At 38.2% G+C, this 19,128-nt stretch overlaps 1 protein-coding gene and 1 long non-coding RNA gene across 2 annotated transcripts in view; one reads left to right on the top strand and one right to left on the bottom strand.

Annotated features, from left to right (window-relative positions):
* The window catches only part of LOC6585862 (kinesin-associated protein 3), a 41,217-nt gene extending 22,276 nt beyond the window's left edge, over positions 1–18,941 (top strand). The window contains exons 2-9 of the mRNA XM_002011450.4: positions 5,132–5,249; positions 5,353–5,518; positions 5,577–5,855; positions 5,917–6,053; positions 6,106–6,291; positions 16,201–17,688; positions 18,224–18,480; positions 18,539–18,941. Coding sequence (XP_002011486.2) covers positions 5,132–5,249; positions 5,353–5,518; positions 5,577–5,855; positions 5,917–6,053; positions 6,106–6,291; positions 16,201–17,688; positions 18,224–18,480; positions 18,539–18,689 — 2,782 coding nt within the window. The 3' untranslated portion in view covers positions 18,690–18,941. The remainder of the gene's footprint in view (positions 1–5,131; positions 5,250–5,352; positions 5,519–5,576; positions 5,856–5,916; positions 6,054–6,105; positions 6,292–16,200; positions 17,689–18,223; positions 18,481–18,538) is intronic.
* Positions 17,732–18,256, bottom strand: LOC122757430. The gene is made up of 2 exons (XR_006357451.1): positions 18,170–18,256; positions 17,732–17,970 (listed from the first exon to the last, which is right to left on the bottom strand). It is a non-coding gene; the product is annotated as an uncharacterized LOC122757430 (long non-coding RNA).
* Positions 18,942–19,128: the final 187 nt, after the last annotated feature.

Here is a 19,128-nt window from a genome sequence, read left to right as displayed (position 1 = left end):
TGAAATTTGGAACACATACTCGTGTATATCTCCGATTTATAAAGTGTTAAAATTTTCCCGATCCGCCCACTAGGGGCGTGGCAAATCGGAAAATGCATTTTCCGATATACCAGAAATCATGTTTGTTGAAGAGCTAGAAAGCTGAAACTTGGTATGTAGGTCCGCGTTGACCACCCAAGATCACGAGCTATGGCGGATATATCTACGCCCATTGGGGCGTGGCAAATCGGATAAAACTGTATCTCCTAAAGTTGTAAACCTAGAATGCTGAAATTTTGCACGTCAGCTAATGGTATGATTCTATAAAGTCTGAAGATAAATTATAAGTCTACGCCCGTTGGGGGCGTGGCAAATCGGACCTGAAGATATAGTGATTTTTTAAATTCTCCTATATTTTGGACACTATTGATGGCAGAGACCTCAAATTTTGTATATATACTCGGACTGATCACCCAAGACCAAAAAGTTTTGTCGGATATATGTCCGCCCACAGGGGGCGTGGCAAACCGCAAAAGTTTATATCTCCTAAAGTATAATAGCTAGAAGCTTCAAATTTGGATAGTTGAGTTACTGGTAGCCTCCTCTATCGATTCCCCAAAAATAATTTTTACGCCTCTTTAGGGGCGTGGCATATCGAAAAATACCCTGTAATTTTCACATTTTTTGAGGGTAAGCATTCAAAATTTGCAGTTAGGGTAACGTTATCTCTTTCTAAAAACTGACCAAAAATGAGGTGTCTACGCCCAGTTGGGGCGTGGCAAATCGGAAAAACCTGTATATTCTACAGTATTAGAACGAAACTTAACTACTAAATTGTTGATGGGATGTGAATGAGTATTCCGCAGTCGGTAACGCCCGACTGCAACGTTCTTACTTGTTTCTTTTATATATTGTTGCCAGACTTATTCTCTTCCGAAAGGGAAGCCCAAAGTATTCCTCTTTGGTTCTAAGACCTAAGGGTTATTCCACGATCGAATAGAAGGTCTCTGCAATTCATGTTTTTATTTTTGTATATTTATGCTTTGCTTGTTGATTAGAGATTTCCAGACAACCGCCTTTTAATTTTGTTATATAGTTCGTGCTTTAAACTTAACTTTGACCACTAGGTTTCTTTTAATTTATACGGAAACCCATCATTCAACACAGGTGGAAATTGTGACGTTTATTTTTTATGACATTTGTCTTACGGCAAGGATTTGAACCACGATACGAGAATCAATCTCGTACCACCATTATGCCTGCAAATTTCTTGTATTTTCGTTTTAAGACTCGTCTCGGCACGGATTTGAACCTAGGTATTGCCAATACCACCATTTAGCCATGATTTCTTTTATGTTATAGAATTATCTAGTGCACCAACACTTGCTAGAAATTATGTTATTATTTATTGTATTATGTTATGGCAAGGATTTTCACCCCATTACTTTGCAAATCGCCGAAGTACTTCGTAATTTTGCCAACAATTGCCCAATTCGATTGGAACAATTTATTTGTACTTGCTTTGTTAATAAGTTATTTTTATAGAATTATTGACACGTCACCATTTCCCTTTATTTCCGTGAAGAATGTGGGTCCCTGCTCGGGCGCCAGTTAAGCGCTCTCATACTAGAGTACAAGTGATTGGGAGACGCTGTGTTGGGCTCTTGTGAATATATAACAACTTTGTGTTCAATGAAATAATATATTTTATATAATTTGGAACAATAGGTCTAAACTCTCTCTAATCCGAATATCAACTGAACTAAATCTTGAATGTCTGACTGGACTCTCCAGCCTCCTTAGATTGTCGAAAGTCTTAACTTATATAACAAAAATAGAAGTTCTATTATGTACATATGAAACTACATTTAAAATTTGGCGACTCCAGCTCTAAAGATGTAGAAGATATAAATTTATTACAGAATTTCGATAATTTTTTTGATCGAAAAAAAAAAAAAAATACAAATGGTAAACTCGATATCCGCGCTATATATACGGGTATTTAAAAAAAAAAAAAAAAAAAAAAAACAAATCTCTAGCTCTTATATCTTCTGAGAGTGACGCGTTCAAACATACGGAAAGAGCTAAATCAACTCAGCTCGTCGCACTGATCAACAATATATAAACTTAAAGGGGGCTACCACGCCTCCTTCTGCCTGTTACATACATTTAACAAAAGCAGTATACCCTGATTTCCCATTTTCAATGGGTTCAGGGTATAACAAGTAAGAAAGCTCTAGTCGAGACTGCTCGACTACGAAATCCCCTGAACCGTTCAAGCAACTGATATTTCAATAATTATTCGCATATGCACACATACACGCATACACACAGGCATACGCACGCACGTATAAACACGCATTGGCTGCAGTGTACTGCAGTGTTGGCTTACTATGGGAATTTAATTGTTTAATAACTTCTTGTGAATGGACTATCTTCATGAAACTTTCAGACTATGAATATAATATAGATATGCATGTATTTGCCAAAGCACAAGTTCCTAGTATTTGAAATACGCCTTTTGCAAATGTGATGGTGAGGGGGTGAATTAGAGGTGGGGGGTAAATTTTGACAAAAATCGAAATTGTATAAAATCCATATAAGTATACATATAAAATTTGCTGACTCTAGCTTTAAAGATGTGTGAGATATAAGTTTATTACTGGTTTTCGATAATAACAAAATAACGGGGCAATTTATCGATATTTAAAGCAAAACTCGATATGCACGTGCTATACACGGACCTAGGAAAAAAAATTTCAAGTCTCTAGCTCTTATATCTTCTGAGATCGACGCGTTCAAACACACTATCGACAATCTAAGGAGGATGGAGAGTCCAGTCAGACATTCAAAGGGAGAACCCAACTGATATGGCTCAGTTCACATTCCGACGTGAGAGAGATTAGACCTATTGTTACTAAATTATATAAAATATATTACTTCATTGAACACAAAGTTATTTATATTGACAAGAACCCAACACAGCGTCCCCAATCACCAATAGATATATATATATATATATGACTTAGCTTTTTTAGCTCAAGAGATATTTCAATTCAATTTTTATTTTCAAGTTTATAATACAAGTTAAGTTCATTTTTATATAAAATTTGATCTGTAATAATTATCTTTAATTTTTATAAAAATTAAAATAATTTTTATACCCTGAACCCATTTTCAATGGGAAATCAGGGTATAATGGTTTTGTTGAAATGTATGTAACAGGGAGAAGGAGGCGTGGCAGACCCCACAGGGTCTCAGGGCTCAGGGCTCTGGGCGACGAGCTGAGTCGATTTGGCCCTGTCCGTCTGTCTGTCCGTATGTATGAACGCGTCGATTTCAGAAGATATAAGAGCTAGAGACTTCAAATTTTTTTTTTAAATGTCCGTAATTACAGCGCGCATATCAAGTTTATCATTAAAAATCGATAACTCATCCCGATCTTTTTTATCGATAAAAACCCTTATCGAAAACCAGTTATAAAATTATATTTTCTACACCTTTATTGCTAGGTAATATTCGCCTGTTTAACAAAAACATGTCTTTTTGAATTAAATTTAAAGTCTAACCTGCCCACTGAAATTTTAAATGGCCGTAGTATTCTAACTGTGCAAAGGTAGCATAATCATTAGTCTTTTAATTGAAGGCTGGAATGAATGGTTGGACGAAATATTAACTGTTTCATTTTAATTTTTTTTAGAATTTTATTTTTTAGTCAAAAAGCTAAAATTTATTTAAAAGACGAGAAGACCCTATAAATCTTTATATTTTATTTATTTTAATTATAAAGATTATTTTTGTTATAATAAATTAAAATATTTTATTGGGGTGATATTAAAATTTAAAAAACTTTTAATTTTTAAAAATCATTAATTTATGAATAATTGATCCATTAGTAATGATTAAAAAATTAAGTTACTTTAGGGATAACAGCGTAATTTTTTTGGAGAGTTCTTATCGATAAAAAAGATCGCGACCTCGATGTTGGATTAAGATATAATTTTGGGTGTAGCCGTTCAAATTTTAAGTCTGTTCGACTTTTAAATTCTTACATGATCTGAGTTCAAACCGGCGTAAGCCAGGTTGGTTTCTATCTTTAAAAAAATCTAATATTTTAGTACGAAAGGACCAAATATTAAAATAATTATATTTTTTAAAAAGAATATTATTAATTATAACGCTATTTTGGCAGATTAGTGCAATAAATTTAGAATTTATTAATGTAATATTATTTACAAATAGTACTTGTTTTATATAGAATTAGTTATATCTTTAATTGGAAGTTTATTAATTATTATTTGTGTTCTTGTGAGAGTAGCTTTTTTAACTTTATTAGAACGTAAAGTTTTAGGCTATATTCAAATTCGAAAAGGACCAAATAAATTTTTTTTTTTTTTTTTTTTTTTTTTTTTTTTTTTTTTTTTTTTTTTTTTTTTTTTTTTTTTTTTTTTTTTTTTTTTTTTTTTTTTTTTCTTTTCCCCCCTCCCCTCTCTTTTTTTTTTATTTTTTTTTTTAAATATTTTATTTTTTTTTTTTTTTTTTTTTTTTTTTTTTTTTTTTATTTATTATTTGAAAGTTTCATGAAGATCGTACGTCTATAAAAAAGTTATTAAACAATTAAGTTCTCATAGTAAGCACACTGCAGCCCATGCGTGTTTATGCGTAGGTGCTTGTGTGTGTATGTGTTTGTGTATGTGTGTGTATGTGTTTGTGTATGTGTATGTATGTGTTTGTGTATGTGTATGTATGTGTTTGTGTATGTGTGTGTGTATGTGAGTGTGTGTATGCGTTTGTGTCTGTATGCGTGTGTGTGTATGTATGCCTGTGTGTGCGTACGTGCGTATGTGTGTGTGTGTGCGTGTTTCTTGTGTAAGCTGAAAGACGCGAAAAATTATTGAAATATCTATTGCTCCAAGGGTTCAGGGGATCTCGTAGTCGAGCAGTCTCGACTAGAGCTTTCTTACTTGTTTTTTACAAAAATTGCAAATAAAAGTTTATCCATTTTTGAATTTGCCGTAAAAAATAACTCTCTCTTCTTGGGCCTTCTTTTGAAATTGACTCATCTTTTTAAAATTCATATCTCTTATTTGCGGTCCCTGACTTTTACAAACCTGAAAGAAGTCAAATACATATGCTTTTTCATTTATTACAGACGCTGGAAAGGTGGCTGTATTGAGCCGCATCCTACAGACAAGGCATTAATAGTTAACTATCAGCTCGAGGCAACAGTGTATGGAGAACCAGATAATCCCATGGTTGAAGAGAAAAAGGTTTGAAATTCAGTATTAACCCCCGAGTTTATTTGATTTTTCCTATTCTAAATTTTTTTTCATTGCTTGGGTATCTAAAACATACTTCTTTATGGTAATAAAGCATTGCCAAAAAATCATACGCCTGCGATCGCTGAATTTCAAAACAGATCCCACTACGCTGGCTCGGGAAGTAGTAGATAAATGTGAACTTATACATAAGTCACAACTAAATGAAGTGGAGCAAATTATATTTTATCTAAAAAACCGTAAAGACAATTCTAGTAAAGGTTAGTCCAATTTTCACTAACAATATGCTGATAACTATTAAACTATTTATATATATAGATAATCCGCGTACAAGTAATCGTCAGTCATCACAGGCATCTCATATGAGGTCTTCAGCACGGCCATATAACAATGGTGTGGCCATATCAAGTAACTCTATAGGATTGGGGTCTACTGATAGCACAAAAAAACCCATACCAACGGCGGATGTGACCATTAACAACATTGACGACTATGTTGAGTTGCTCTACGAAGAGCTGATCGAGAGGGTTCGTGGTTCTGGTATGATATTGCAGATGGCTCGAAATCCCGACAATCTAGAAGAGTTAGAAAAAAATGGCAAGTGATTTTACTGTACAGGCACAGTTAGCAGACATTTATATGAAATATACTTTTGCAGAGGCCTGCCTCAGTGCTTTAGCTCGTGTGCTTCGTGAAGATTGGCGTAAAAGCTTGGATTTGTCTACAAACATAATTTATATATTCTTTTGCTTCTCAACGTATACCAAATTTCATCCCCTAATTGTGCAGTACAAGGTAAGTTTAAAAAAATTAAGTTCGATTAATTACATTATACATTGTATAACAGATCGGATCGTTATGTATGGATGTCATTGATTTCGAGTTGCGTCGTTATGAAACTATGCGTAACGAATTGGACGGCCGAAAGCAGTCAAACTGCTCCACAACTCTATCGGAGGTTGTTGGTAAAGACAAGTTTAATTGTAGTACGGACGACTCTTTGGATATTATGAAAGAAGAAAAACCAAAAGACGTAAGTAAGCAATACTGCCTAATCATGTCATAGCGTTATCCATAATTGTTTTAGTCTACAAAGTCTTAGTTAAGTTCCCATAGTAAGCTCACGCTTCAGTCCATGCGTGTTTATGCGTAATCAACATGATTCCTCTGATCTTTTGCAGATTTCTTTCAATCCACTTGTTCTTCTGTTGATCTCTACAGCAACTAACATCCATATTTACTTTCTGATTATGGTTCTATTAATGCTACTAAGGTCACTGCACCCTTTCTAGCTGCAACCATTAGGACGTTGAAATCATATTTCTCTCCTGGTGCCGATAATGTTCCAAGCTGTGTGGTTAAAGAGTGCAGTGTTTCTCTTCAGCCACCATTACTAAAATTGTTTAATTTGTCTTTGGAAACTTCTGTGTTTCCTTCAATTTTTCCAAAGTCTCTTATCATTCCTCTATATAAAAAAGGTGGAAGGTCTGATATTTCAAATTAAAGAGGTATTACGAGATTATCTGCTATTCCGAAGTTATTTGGAAAAATTATAACAACATTTTTGCAAATCGATTATTCAACCCAACATGGTTTTGTTCAGAATCGATCAACGTCCTCTAATTTTCTAGAATTTACTTCCCTTCTAAAAAAATGCAAACTGATGTTATTTATACAGTCTCGACTAGGACCTTATTACTTTTTTCCAAATATAACTAATTTGTTAAATTGAAGTGTCAATATGTAAACGATATTTATTTGTACCAAATTAAGCTCCGAGTTCGAGCCCTCTATCAAGCAGTGCTGATTTTTAATAAAGAGCGAATCTTTTGTTTGCTTATTTTATTTGTACGTATCTAGCAACTCTGCAGCATATGTGCATCAAATCAGAAATAATTTTCAAAATATATAATTTTCCCTATTGCAACTAGTAAAAGTGCATCATGTCATTTGTTTTTGCAATATATATGTAAATACGAATTTATTTATGTATGCACTAGAGTGCTACATAAATGCCAGAAAAACGGTGTTCAAATTAACAATTCGCAATATACATACATATATACATATGTATTTTGTGACATAGAAGCTAAGCCGAAAATAGGTTGAGTGAAAGAGTGCTCTCGGACTCATGGCATAATATTCAGCCGAGCAAAAAAAAAAAAAATGAAGGAGTGGGAGTGTGAGTGCGAGTACATGAGTTGATAAGTTTGCATACAGACACAAAAATGATCATACATGTCACATGTCGTGAACATATTTTAATTTTTCTGCGCAATTGGTTGTCTTTATCTTTTGTCCCTTACATCTTTTTTCCCTTTTTCTTGATTTTTTTTTATTTTGTCTCTTTTTTCTCGTTTTCGGATTTTTCGCTTTTTATACCCAGAACCCATTTTCAGTGCGAAATCATGGTATAATGGTTTTGTTGAACTGTATGTGACAGGCAGAAAGAGGCGTGGCAGACCCCATAAAGTATATATATTCATGATCAGAGCGTCGAGCTGAGTCGATTTGGCAATGTCCGTCTGTCCGTCCGTCCGTCTGTCCGACCGTCCGTCTGTCCTTATGTATGAACGCGTCGATTTATATATTTATTTATATTTATAGATACATTTATTTAGATTTATAGATATAAGAGCTAGAGACTTCAAATTTTTGATTTCACTTGATTATATACCGGTCTGGGTCCACTGTCCGTTCCCACGTTCAAATACTCGCCTAATGTCATATGCGCATATTTACATATATACGCGCGCCTGCGTACATACGCTTAACCGCTGGTTCTCTCCGCTATTCATCACATGTACATACATACGCACGCTTGGATATGCGCACATATATACATACACTTCACTGTTTCACTTTTATATCATCGGGTATATTCGACTAGCAGTCTATACCCCTATTCCGCGAAAATGTTCCCTTTCTTATTTTCACTATTAATATACCCTGAATCCATTGAAAATGGGAAATCAGGGTATAATGGTTTTGTTAAAAGTATGTAACAGGCAGAAGGAGGCGTGGCAGACCCCACAAAGTATATATATTCTTGATCAGGGCGACGAGCTGAGTCGATTTGGCCCTGTCCGTCTGTCCGTATGTATGAACGCGTCGATTTCAGAAGATATAAGAGCTAGAGACTTCAATTTTTTTTAAATGTCCGTAATTACAGCGCGGATATCGAGTTTATCATTAAAAATCGATAACTCACCCCGATCTTTTTTTTATCGATAAAAAACCTTATCGAAAACCAGCTATAAAATTATATCTTCTACACCTTTATTGCTAGAGTCTCCAAAATTTTAATGTATGCTTATATGTAATTTATACAAATTCGGTTTTTGTTAAAATTTACCCTCCACCCCTATATTCACCCCCTCACCATCACATTTGTAAAAGGCGTATTTCAATTACATGCATATCCATGTTATAATCATAATCTGAAAGTTTCATGAAGATCGTTCGTCCACAAAAAAAGTTATTATGCAATTAAGTTCTCATAGTAAGCGCTCACTGCCGCCCATGCGTGTTTATGCTTGTGTGTACGTGTGTGTGTATGTTTATGTATGTGTGTGTATGTGTGTGTATGTGTGTGTGTTTTTTTTTTTTTTTTTTTTATATTCATTTATTGACAAAATTATATAACAAATTGCAAGTTGCGTGGTGGCTAGGATAGCGCGCGGTGCTTGCGGGACGGCCGTAAAGCATTGCTTCGCAAGCACTATGCGCTACCTTAGCCTGGGACAGCTCGTCTTCTCAGACGCTCGACTCTGCGGAGCTCCATCATCACCGTGGCCGCGAAGGTGCTTGTTAGTTCCCAAGCTTCCTCCGATTCCAGCATGGCGTTGACTAAGTTGTCCGCTCTGATGGAGCGGCCCACTGCCTCTTCCAGACGACGCCTCTCCTCCAGGAACCGTCCACATTCGAAAAGAATGTGGTTGGCGTCTTCCACATGCCCTCGCTCGCACCAGGGGCACTCGTCAGATTCCTCGTGGCCAAAGCGCTTCAAATAGCTCCGAAAGCATTCATGACCCGAGAGGATCTGCGTAAGGTAGAAGTTAACCTCGCCATGTTTGCGGTTAACCCATGGTTCAAGCTCCGGGATGAGCTTGTGCGTCCACCGCCCTTTAGCTGAGCTATTCCACCTTCTTTGCCATCGTGCGATGCTGTTCGCCCTGACAGCGTTAAGTCGCGTAGGCCCGTGCGAATTCCGCTCCACGGCTTCGGCGACCAAATACTCCAGTGGCACCATACCGGCTATGACGAGCGCCGCGTCATCGGAGATAGTCCTGAAAGCGCAGCTGACTCTGATTGCGCTCAGCCTGTAGATCGCGCAAATGCCTCGGCTGTAGCTCGGCGTTGCCATCGCTCTTGCCCATATTGGCGCAGCATAGAGGATGACAGACCTAATGACGCTCATTAGGAGGAGACGTCGTTGCTGTTTAGGTCCCCGCGTGTTAAGCATGATTCTTGAGAGAGCTCTATAAGAATCAGCTGCTTTTTTATGCACATATTCTAAGTGCTCGCGGAAAGTTAATCTTGTGTCTATCATGACACCAAGATATCTTATCGCCCTCTTTGACGCAATGGTGACGCTGCCGATCTTTATATTGGCAGTTTCCACTCTTTTGCGACTGCTGACTAGTACAACTTCGGTCTTGTGTGCCGCTAGCTCGAGCCCAGCTCATGTCAACCAGCTTCGTATGCGATTGATATTTTCGCTGCACATATCCTCTGTATCTTTGAGCTCCTTTCCTATGGCTATGACAGCTACATCATCAGCAAAGCCAATGGTGTGCGCGCCTGCTGGTAGTTCCAAGCGCAGTACGCCGTCGTGATGATGTTCCATAGGAGAGGCCCCAGCACTGAGCCTTGGGGTACTCCAGCTGACACTGTATGAGTTTGGGGACCCTCACTCGTGTTGTATATCAGTGTTCTTCCTCTGAAGTAGTTCTTTATTATCTCTCTTAGATATTTAGGGATATTATATTGTGACAGCGCATTCAGTATCATATCCCAACTAGCTGTGTTGAAGGCATTCCTTACATCCAGGGTCGCAATGATGCAGTATTCCTTCGTCCCGTGCCTCCATCTGGTGCCTTGAATGGCGGAAGTGGCCAGACCGACAACTTTGTTAAGCGCGTCCGTTGTTGACCGGGCCTTCCGGAATCCAAATTGGTTTGGTGACAGGCCTCCGGCGCTTGCAATCGCAGTCTCCAGCCTAGAGCAGATCAGTTTCTCAAACACCTTTCCCATGGTGTCTAAGAGACAGATCGGTCTGTACGAAGATGGCTCATCTGGTGGATTGCCAGCCTTGGGTAGCAATACCAGATTCTGGGCTTTCCATTTTGCCGGGGACGTCTCTTGGATCAGGCATTCGTTAAATAATTCGGCGAACGTACTTGGGTGCAAGGCGAGGGCTAGCTTTAGCGCACGATTTGGGATCCCGTCCGGCCCTGGAGCTGTGTTGGTTCTAAGACCTCGGAGAATTACTGATATTTCTTCCTCTGTAACTAAAACAATTTCAGTGCTCGTTGAGCCCTGATCAGCAGACTCGGACTCAGGGGCGTGAATGGAGCTTAAACTTTCTGGAAAGAGTGTTTCCACAATCGATTTAAGCTCCAGACGATCCGTAGGCTGCACCTGTCTACCTGCGTATAGTCTTTTAACTACTATCTTATATGCCCTGCCCGAAGGGGCATATTCGGCTGAGTCGCACAACTGTAAAAAACATTCTCTTTTGCTTGCCCGAATGGCTTTCTTCAGCTGTCTTCTAGCTGCCTGGTAAGCTAACTGTTTCTCAAAAAACGTTGACCTACCGCGAGCCCGTTGGTAGCTTCTGCTCGCCTGGATGCATTTGCGACGAATGTCACCTATTTGCGTATTCCACCAATACGTAGGCTCATGTTGTCGCGTGAACTGCTTGCGGCGTAACATGCTGCTATTGCAGGCACTCTGTATTTGGGCTACCATTTGGCATGCTCTGGCCTCAGCATTACCAATTGTACCCAGAGACTGAATGGCCTCTGAAAAGACCGCGGGATCAAAAGTATCTAGCCGATACGACTCCCTCCACAATGTTGACGCCCTGGCAGGTGGCTCACCTATTGTGAACAGAAGTGCCGTATGATCGCTGCCTGTATAGCTATCGCAATGGCTCCATGTTGCTCCCCGAAAGAGGGATGAAGTGACAAAAGTAATGTCGATAACAGACCCGTATCCCGCCCGACTGAAGGTGTACTCATGGCCAGTGTTGAGCAGTGCAACATCTAGTGTCGGGAAGATCTCCAGTAGGATACGACCTCTGGCATTTGTTGTGGGGCTACCCCATTCTAGCGCCCAGGAGTTAAAATCTCCAGCTTTAATGGCCTTCCGACCCCTAGCATCCTCGGCAAGCTCGTCGAGCACCGTCGTGAATTCACTGAGCTGCATGCTGGGGGCCAGATAGCAACTGTAGAGCCATAAGCTACCATATCGGCCACGTACGAACCCATTGAATGACTTAACATTCGAAAGTACGTTCGTTGAGTTGCCGCATACCCACAACGCAGCTTTGCCATTAACGTCTGTTGACCATGTCCTAGAGCAGCTGGTTCTACAGTGGTGAGGCTCACTGAGAAAAGCTACATCTATACATTTTTCCCTAATGGTCTCCTCTAGGAGATCTTGGGCAGCAACACAATGATTTAAGTTAAGCTGCAAAAACCTTAACATTTCATTTTACGAGCAGCTTCACGGTAAGATGGGCACTTGAAGCTGCCTGCTGAATGGTCCGTCTGCTTTTCACCTTTCCGGATGCAGAGGCTACATTTTGGTGGCTTGGTGCATGCTTTGGCACTGTGACCCATCTCTCCACACTTGAACTAGGCGCCCTTTAAGTCACAGTCGCTGCCGCAGTTTGCTGCCATATGACCGTAATCGAGGCACTTGAAACAGCGTTTAGGCTGCTCCACGGCTCGGATACGGCAAACTACCCATCCTATTCTAATTTTGGACAGCTCGAGCAGAGTTTTAGCATTCCCAACTGGAAGAGCAACCGTAGCTCTTTGCTGTCCACCAAAAGCTGGCCGAAGCGATGTGATAGCCTCAATGGGGAGTGAGCTATCCTTCAACTCCACCCTAATTGCCTCCATGATCTCCTCTTTGGTCGCTAACTCATCTAGATCGCGAATCTCAACTTGAGCCGATTCGGTAAGTGTTTTAACTACCGCTCGGTCTCCCAAGGCCTTGCCTACAGCTTCGTGCAGAGCCTCAGCGCTATGCTCCGGCTTCCTACTCAGTTGCGGAGCATGTCCGCATAGCTGCAACCCCCTACGCCTGAAATCGCAATCGCGTCAGTCCGGTTGCAGTCCGCGGTTGCAGAACGCTTCGTGTGTTTTCGTTTCCTCAAGTCAAACACTGATCGTTTGCTTGAGTTAAATGAAGTAACGGTAAGTTGCGTTTGTATGGGTAATCACGCGCGATTGCTGCGTTCTTTTTGTATGTATGTATGCGTGTATTTACATGCACACGAAGGCAAAAACATTTTCTGCTGAGTTTTTTAGTCAAAGTGTTTTTTGCTGCGAAGCTTTGTGTGAGGGAAAATCGTGTTAGTTTTACGCGACACTCATGTGAGAGCGTCACACGAATGAGTCATTGCATTGCGTCTGAGCGAAACAGATGCTAAAGAAAACAGAGAGTGACGCTGAGAGTGAGACGTGTCCGCACAATTTTTTTGGTTATGATGCGAGGAAGAGAATAAACGAAAAAACGATCAACTCTCATTTGCAAGCTCTGGTTCAGGGTATAACAAGTAAAAAACCTCTAGTCGACACTGCTCGACTAGGAGATACCCTGAACCCTCCAAGCTGATATTTTAATCATTCTGGACTTCTTTTATGCACACATACATACACATGCACTTATAAGCGCGCGCTCTGCTAACTGCGCAGTAAGCAGCGGCTGCGCTTGGGCTGCGCTGCAATGTGGGCAATATTGTGAGAACTTATTTGTTGAATAATTTCTTTTGTAGACACACAATCTTAATGAAACTATAAGAGCGTAATCATATGGTTAAAATGTGTGTACATTCCAAAGCCCAAGTCTCTAGTACTTGAAATGCGTTTTTTACAAATTGGGGCGAATAAGGCGTGGTATCCAAAATCTGTAAATTACAAAATCTTTGTATCCATTAACTTTAAAAATAACGCAAATTTGAAGTCTTCAGGTCTAAAAGTATTCAAATTAGGCTGAAAAAACAATGTCGATTTTTCGATTATTCTCGATAAAAAAGTTATTGGATGAGTTATCGAAAAAATAAAGCAAACTCGTACTGCCTATGGTATACACAAGTATGCATGCCAAATTTCAGCTCTCTAGCTCTTATATCTTCTGGGATCCTTTTGCTCATACGGACGGATGGACGGACAGGGCTATATTGACTCAGCTCGTCGTCCTAATCAAGAATATATATACTTTATGGGGTCTGCGATGATTCCTTCTGCATGTTACATACTTGTCACAAAACTATTATACCCTGATTTCCCATTTTCAATGGGTTCAGGGTATAAAAATATTAGATATTTGGCCAAAATAAAAATCCTTATATAAATATAATTTTTAAACAAAAAATATCGATATATTGATATTTTGATACATTTCTGGGTCCAGGACACTTTTTGGGTTTTAAAGAGTTTAACTCGGAAGGAAGTTCATCAAATGAAAAGATTGTAATAGAGTCAGTATCTAAGGTTACTTCTTGAAATTCCTGTCTGATAAAGCTTATTCTGTTAAGTGTAACTTTAGTCAATGGAGTAAATCAAGTCTTTAAATCTGTATCGAATAGTTTTGTCTTCATCTGATTTAAACCAGCTATTAATGCCCTGGTGGTAAGTTTTGGGATGTCTTTTAATGTTCTTTGTCAGTTTTCATGAGTTTTGCGTGTGAAAATTTAATGTAGCGTTCGTTTTTCTTTATCTCTAAATATTTCTCGTCTGATTTCTATGGTAAGTCTCTTCCATTTTGTGTTGTCGATGGGATTCCCAAAGCGCAACCAATTTCTTCTAATTTGCCTTTATAATGTAATCAGTGAATTGACATCATCGGAAAGGGTAATGACAAGCCCAGCAGGGCGACAGGGGCGGTTGATGCCCTGACGCCCGCCAAGCTGCTTCTTGTATGTGTTTGGTAAATGTGTCTAACGCTGTGTCAATGTCGTGTTTTAGCAGGGTGTCAATGTACGTGTGAGTATTCATTAAGCGTTTGCCTGCGTTGAATAAGATGGGGAGTTTTATGTGGTCTGAGCTTAAATCTAATTATACCCTACCCATTGAAAATAAGAAATCAGGGTATAATGTAAAAAGTATGTAACTGGCAGATGGAATCAGCTCAGACCCTATAAAGTATATATTTTTTTGATCAGTATTAGTCGACATAGCCCTGTCCGTCTATCTAGAAGATATAAGAGCTAGAGAACCGAAATCTTGCATACATACTCGTGTATTCCCTTAGGCAGTACAAGTCTATCATATTTTTCAATAACTTGTCAGATATATTTTTTTTTTTTTTTTCAGCCTAATTTGAACAGTTTTAGACCTGGAAACTTCAGATTTACTGTATATATATATTTTATGAATACAAAGATTTTGTAAATTACTGATTTTGATACCACGTCCCTTCCGCTAATCAATTTGTATGAAACGTTTTTTAAGTGCTTCGAAATGTACATACATTTCAACATTATGATCACGTTATAAACAAGTAAGAAGGCTCCAGTCGAGACTACTCCACAGGAGATACCCTCTAAGCTGATATTCTACTCATTCTCCACTTCTTTTATGCACATATGCATACACACGCATTCACACTTACGTATAAACACGCAGTTAACAGAAACTAGCAAAGTCAATTAGAACGAAGAGAAGCGCGCAGACTCGTAGTCTACAGCCGTAGAGGGATTGACCGACTATGTCAACAAGTAAATCGAGCATTTACAGCACATTCCAAAGTGGTCATTGGTACATTGGACAAAGAATGCCCGCACTGCCCTGCCTTTAAATTTAAAAATGAGCCGATCGGGATGTGCTGCTCATCAGGAACTGATCTTCGCTGTTCTTGCAGTCAATGCGAAAATTCAATTTATGTTTTCAAATGACATCGTTTGGAGCAACGGAAATAGTTAAAAATACTGCTGCAAATGGTCAATAATTTAATTCCACATTCAAAATCAAAATCAAGTTTACCACAAAGTCGGTTCATTGCTACCAATGCCAAAGGAACCTTATAAATTTTTAGAAATTTACTTTATGGGTGGCGAGGACTTCGAACGCGCACTCGCCAATCCCGTGGATGCACGTTGCAACTATAATCACCTCAATTCAACTTTTGCAACGCGCATCGTCAGCGAGTAGGACGCTCTGTTGAATGAGCACAATGAATATTGTGCATTCCATTGCGCTGAGAGATTAATCTGAATTTTCTTTTAAATGTCACTATTATTATATATATATATATTATTCAGTATCAAAAAGAACTCACTTAAGAGCAACACGCACAAGCTGTTGCTAATAGCTATTAATTAGAATAAAGTCGAGCTTATACAAATCTTTTGTGGATCGCTAAATAAAGCCTCCACACTACAAAATGAAATAACTTATATCATTCAATAAATAATATATATGTATATATTATTCAATAAATAAATTCTCATAATATTGTCCACATTGCAGCCCAAACGCAGTCGCTGTTATCTGCGTAGCTAGCCCGTGCTTATACGTGGCGGATGTACATATCTGTACATGTGTGTATCAAATAAGTGCAGAATTATTGGAAATCAGTTCTTTGTGGGTTTCAGGGTATCTCCGAGCCGAGCAGTCTCGACTAGAGCATTCTTACTTGTTTCAAAATTTCAGTTCCCATTTTTAATGTATTCAGGGAATAAAAATATCCAAAATTATATTTTCAGATGGAGCCTCCTCGTCGGCGAATACCAGAATTAAAGCAGCGACCAAAGTCGGGTAATTGGAGTAGCTTTCATGGAACAATGTCATCTTCGCTTATGAGAAATCAAATGCTGAACAACAGTTACCACGAAGCACTCTCTTCTGGAACTCATACAAATTCTAATACAAATACATTAGAAACAAATTCTCCGATTGAGATAAGAGCGCAAAGCATCGATTCATTAGACCAAAATGACCCAAAAATTAAGAAAGAAGAAATTGATCGACTTAACAAACAACTTAAAATATTTGCCAAAAAGCAGGAACAGCTCCTTCGTGTTGCCTTTTACCTGCTGCTTAACATGGCCGAGAATGTAAAGCTTGAGGAAAAAATGAGGAGAAAAAACATTGTTAGAATGCTCGTCAAAGGACTTGATCGTCAAAACATTGATTTGCTCATATTAATAATCACGTTTCTTAAAAAACTGTCAATTGTTGGCGAAAATAAGGATGAAATGTGCGACTTAAATATTATCGCAAAACTACCAAGGTTATTTCAAAATTCACATACAGATTTGGTGCAAGTTACTCTTAAGCTAGTATTCAATTTATCGTTTGATGCGACTCTACGCCTAAAAATGGTTGCAGCTGGTTATTTGCCTATGCTAGTTATGTTTATCAACGACGAAAATCATCATGGCATTGCAGTTAAGATACTGTATCATATGAGCCTCGATGATAGGGTCAAGTCAATGTTCATTCACACGGAGTGTGTACAAATGGCCATAGATGCTATTATATTGAATCTTAATGTAAAAGTTGATCTGGATCTCATTGCTCTTTGTATAAATTTGTCATTGAACCGACGTAATGCACAAATTATGGTTGAAGGTCAGCGTCTGCACAGTCTTATGGATCGTTCGTTCAAGTACCAGGATGCTCTCTTGATGAAACTATTACGAAATATTTCACAGCATGAATCACTAAAACTTCAATACATAGACTATGTAGGGGATCTTGCACGTGTACTGACTATCTGTGAAGAGGAATCTTTCATTGTAGAGTGTTTAGGCTTATTAGGAAATCTAACATTAACTGACCTAGATTATTCGCAAATACTCCAAAACTTTCAGCTAATATCTTGGATACGAAAAGTATTAATACCCTGCGCAAGACTTGATGATATTGTTCTTGATACTATAGTTTATCTGGGAACATGTGCATGCGATGAGCTTTGTGCTCTCCTTTTCTGTCGCGCGAAGGTTGTGATTTCACTGATTGAGCTTTTAAAGGCCAAGCAAGAAGATGATGAGATTGTGCTACAAATCATTTTTGTGTTCCAACAGATTTTGAGACACGAAAGTACAAGGGAGTATATGATTAGGGAAACTGAGTCGCCTGCCTATCTTATAGATCTTATGCATGACAAGAATGAGGAAATTAGAAAAGTATGTGATTATTGTCTAGATATAATTGCAATTAGCGACAACGAGTGGGCAAAGCGTATCAAGGTGAGTTAATATTAGTTGATTACAAATATTTATTATTATTTCATTTCGTAATTTATCCTCTAAGTAAATATATCGTCAGATTCTGCACTTGTCGCACAAAGATAAAGATTTTTTATCTCTTGCTTGCACTTCGCGACTTCTGAAGCATTGCTGGGATTCCTTTTATAAATCCAATTGTTAGCCTTGTTGGGTAGCAAAAGCTTAAATGTAGACTTAAGAACTAAGAGCTAAGGGCTCTCGTTAACTTAAACATACATATATACTTCATCAGGTCGAGGTGAGCTGTAATGGAATTGTTAGGATATCCGTTTATATCATGTGATAAACAATATGTACAATAACGTAAATAACTCGCGAATAGGTAATGTTTATGGTAAAATTCTAATGATTACACAAGCGAAAGATTTTTGTTTTGGTAAGTGAGCGACTGGAGTGCTGAGTCTACTTTCCCTTGGGGGGAATAGAACTAAAGTTTACTTACATTTTTAATCCTCGAAGTATCTGATATTTTAATTATTTTTTTTATTCCGAGCAGCTAGAAAAGTTCCGAAATCACAACTCCCAGTGGCTTTGTATGGTAGAGTCGCAGCAGGAACGTGATAATGAACAGGATTACACAGAAAATAATGATAATGATAATGACTTGAACACGTTTATGCGATCAGAGTACTTACAAAATTGCGATTTCTACAACAGCTCGAATATCAACGAGTACGACATCGATAGTAACAGCATCAATAGCAACCATTTAGAAGGTTCCTTAAATTCAATTTATAGCAGGCCTGTGAGCACGTAAGTAATCAAATTAGATACTTTGTTTGCTAAGTAGATAATACTTTTTCTCATACAGATTTCGTCTTAGCCAGGATCTGGACGATATGTATAATATAACTTCCAGCTCCAAATCTCAAAGTTTCAATCAGGGCTGTAATGATAACATTTATATGTTTAAGTCGAACAAGTCATTAGATGCTGACGGCTTGAATGATAAGCTTATATAGTAAAAAATAAGACTATTCACAGCGTTGAGTATGTAAACTTCGTAATTACAAAAATGTTATAATTTTACAGCGTCTATATGCAGATGTTATATTGTACTATGTCTACATATGTTAACATACTTGCTGTCATACATATAAATTATTCACTTAGAGCGTTTTAATCAAATGTGTTTAGTATTTATTTTTAAATGATATATTATTTTTATTGTGATTTGTGATTAAACGTTTCTAGTCCTGGCATTCAACCAAAAATTCCATTGAAAAACTAGAAAGTTATGTGAAGTCGTTGCTTGCAAAATATGCGGCCCCTCAAAGTGGAATTATGGAGTTATGGGGGAGGACCAAAGACATCTGGTAAGCGATTCCTTCCTCAAGTAAGAGATCTAAATATTGCAGTAAGAAAACAAGGCATATCTCTTAAGCAAACATAGAGTAGAGG

This window comes from Drosophila mojavensis, unplaced genomic scaffold (genome assembly GCF_018153725.1).
Source record: "Drosophila mojavensis isolate 15081-1352.22 unplaced genomic scaffold, ASM1815372v1 contig_72, whole genome shotgun sequence".
Classification (NCBI taxonomy): Eukaryota; Metazoa; Arthropoda; class Insecta; order Diptera; family Drosophilidae; genus Drosophila; species Drosophila mojavensis.
The sequence above is the reverse complement of the archived record's forward strand: the minus strand, read 5'-3'. Positions and strand labels throughout refer to the sequence as shown.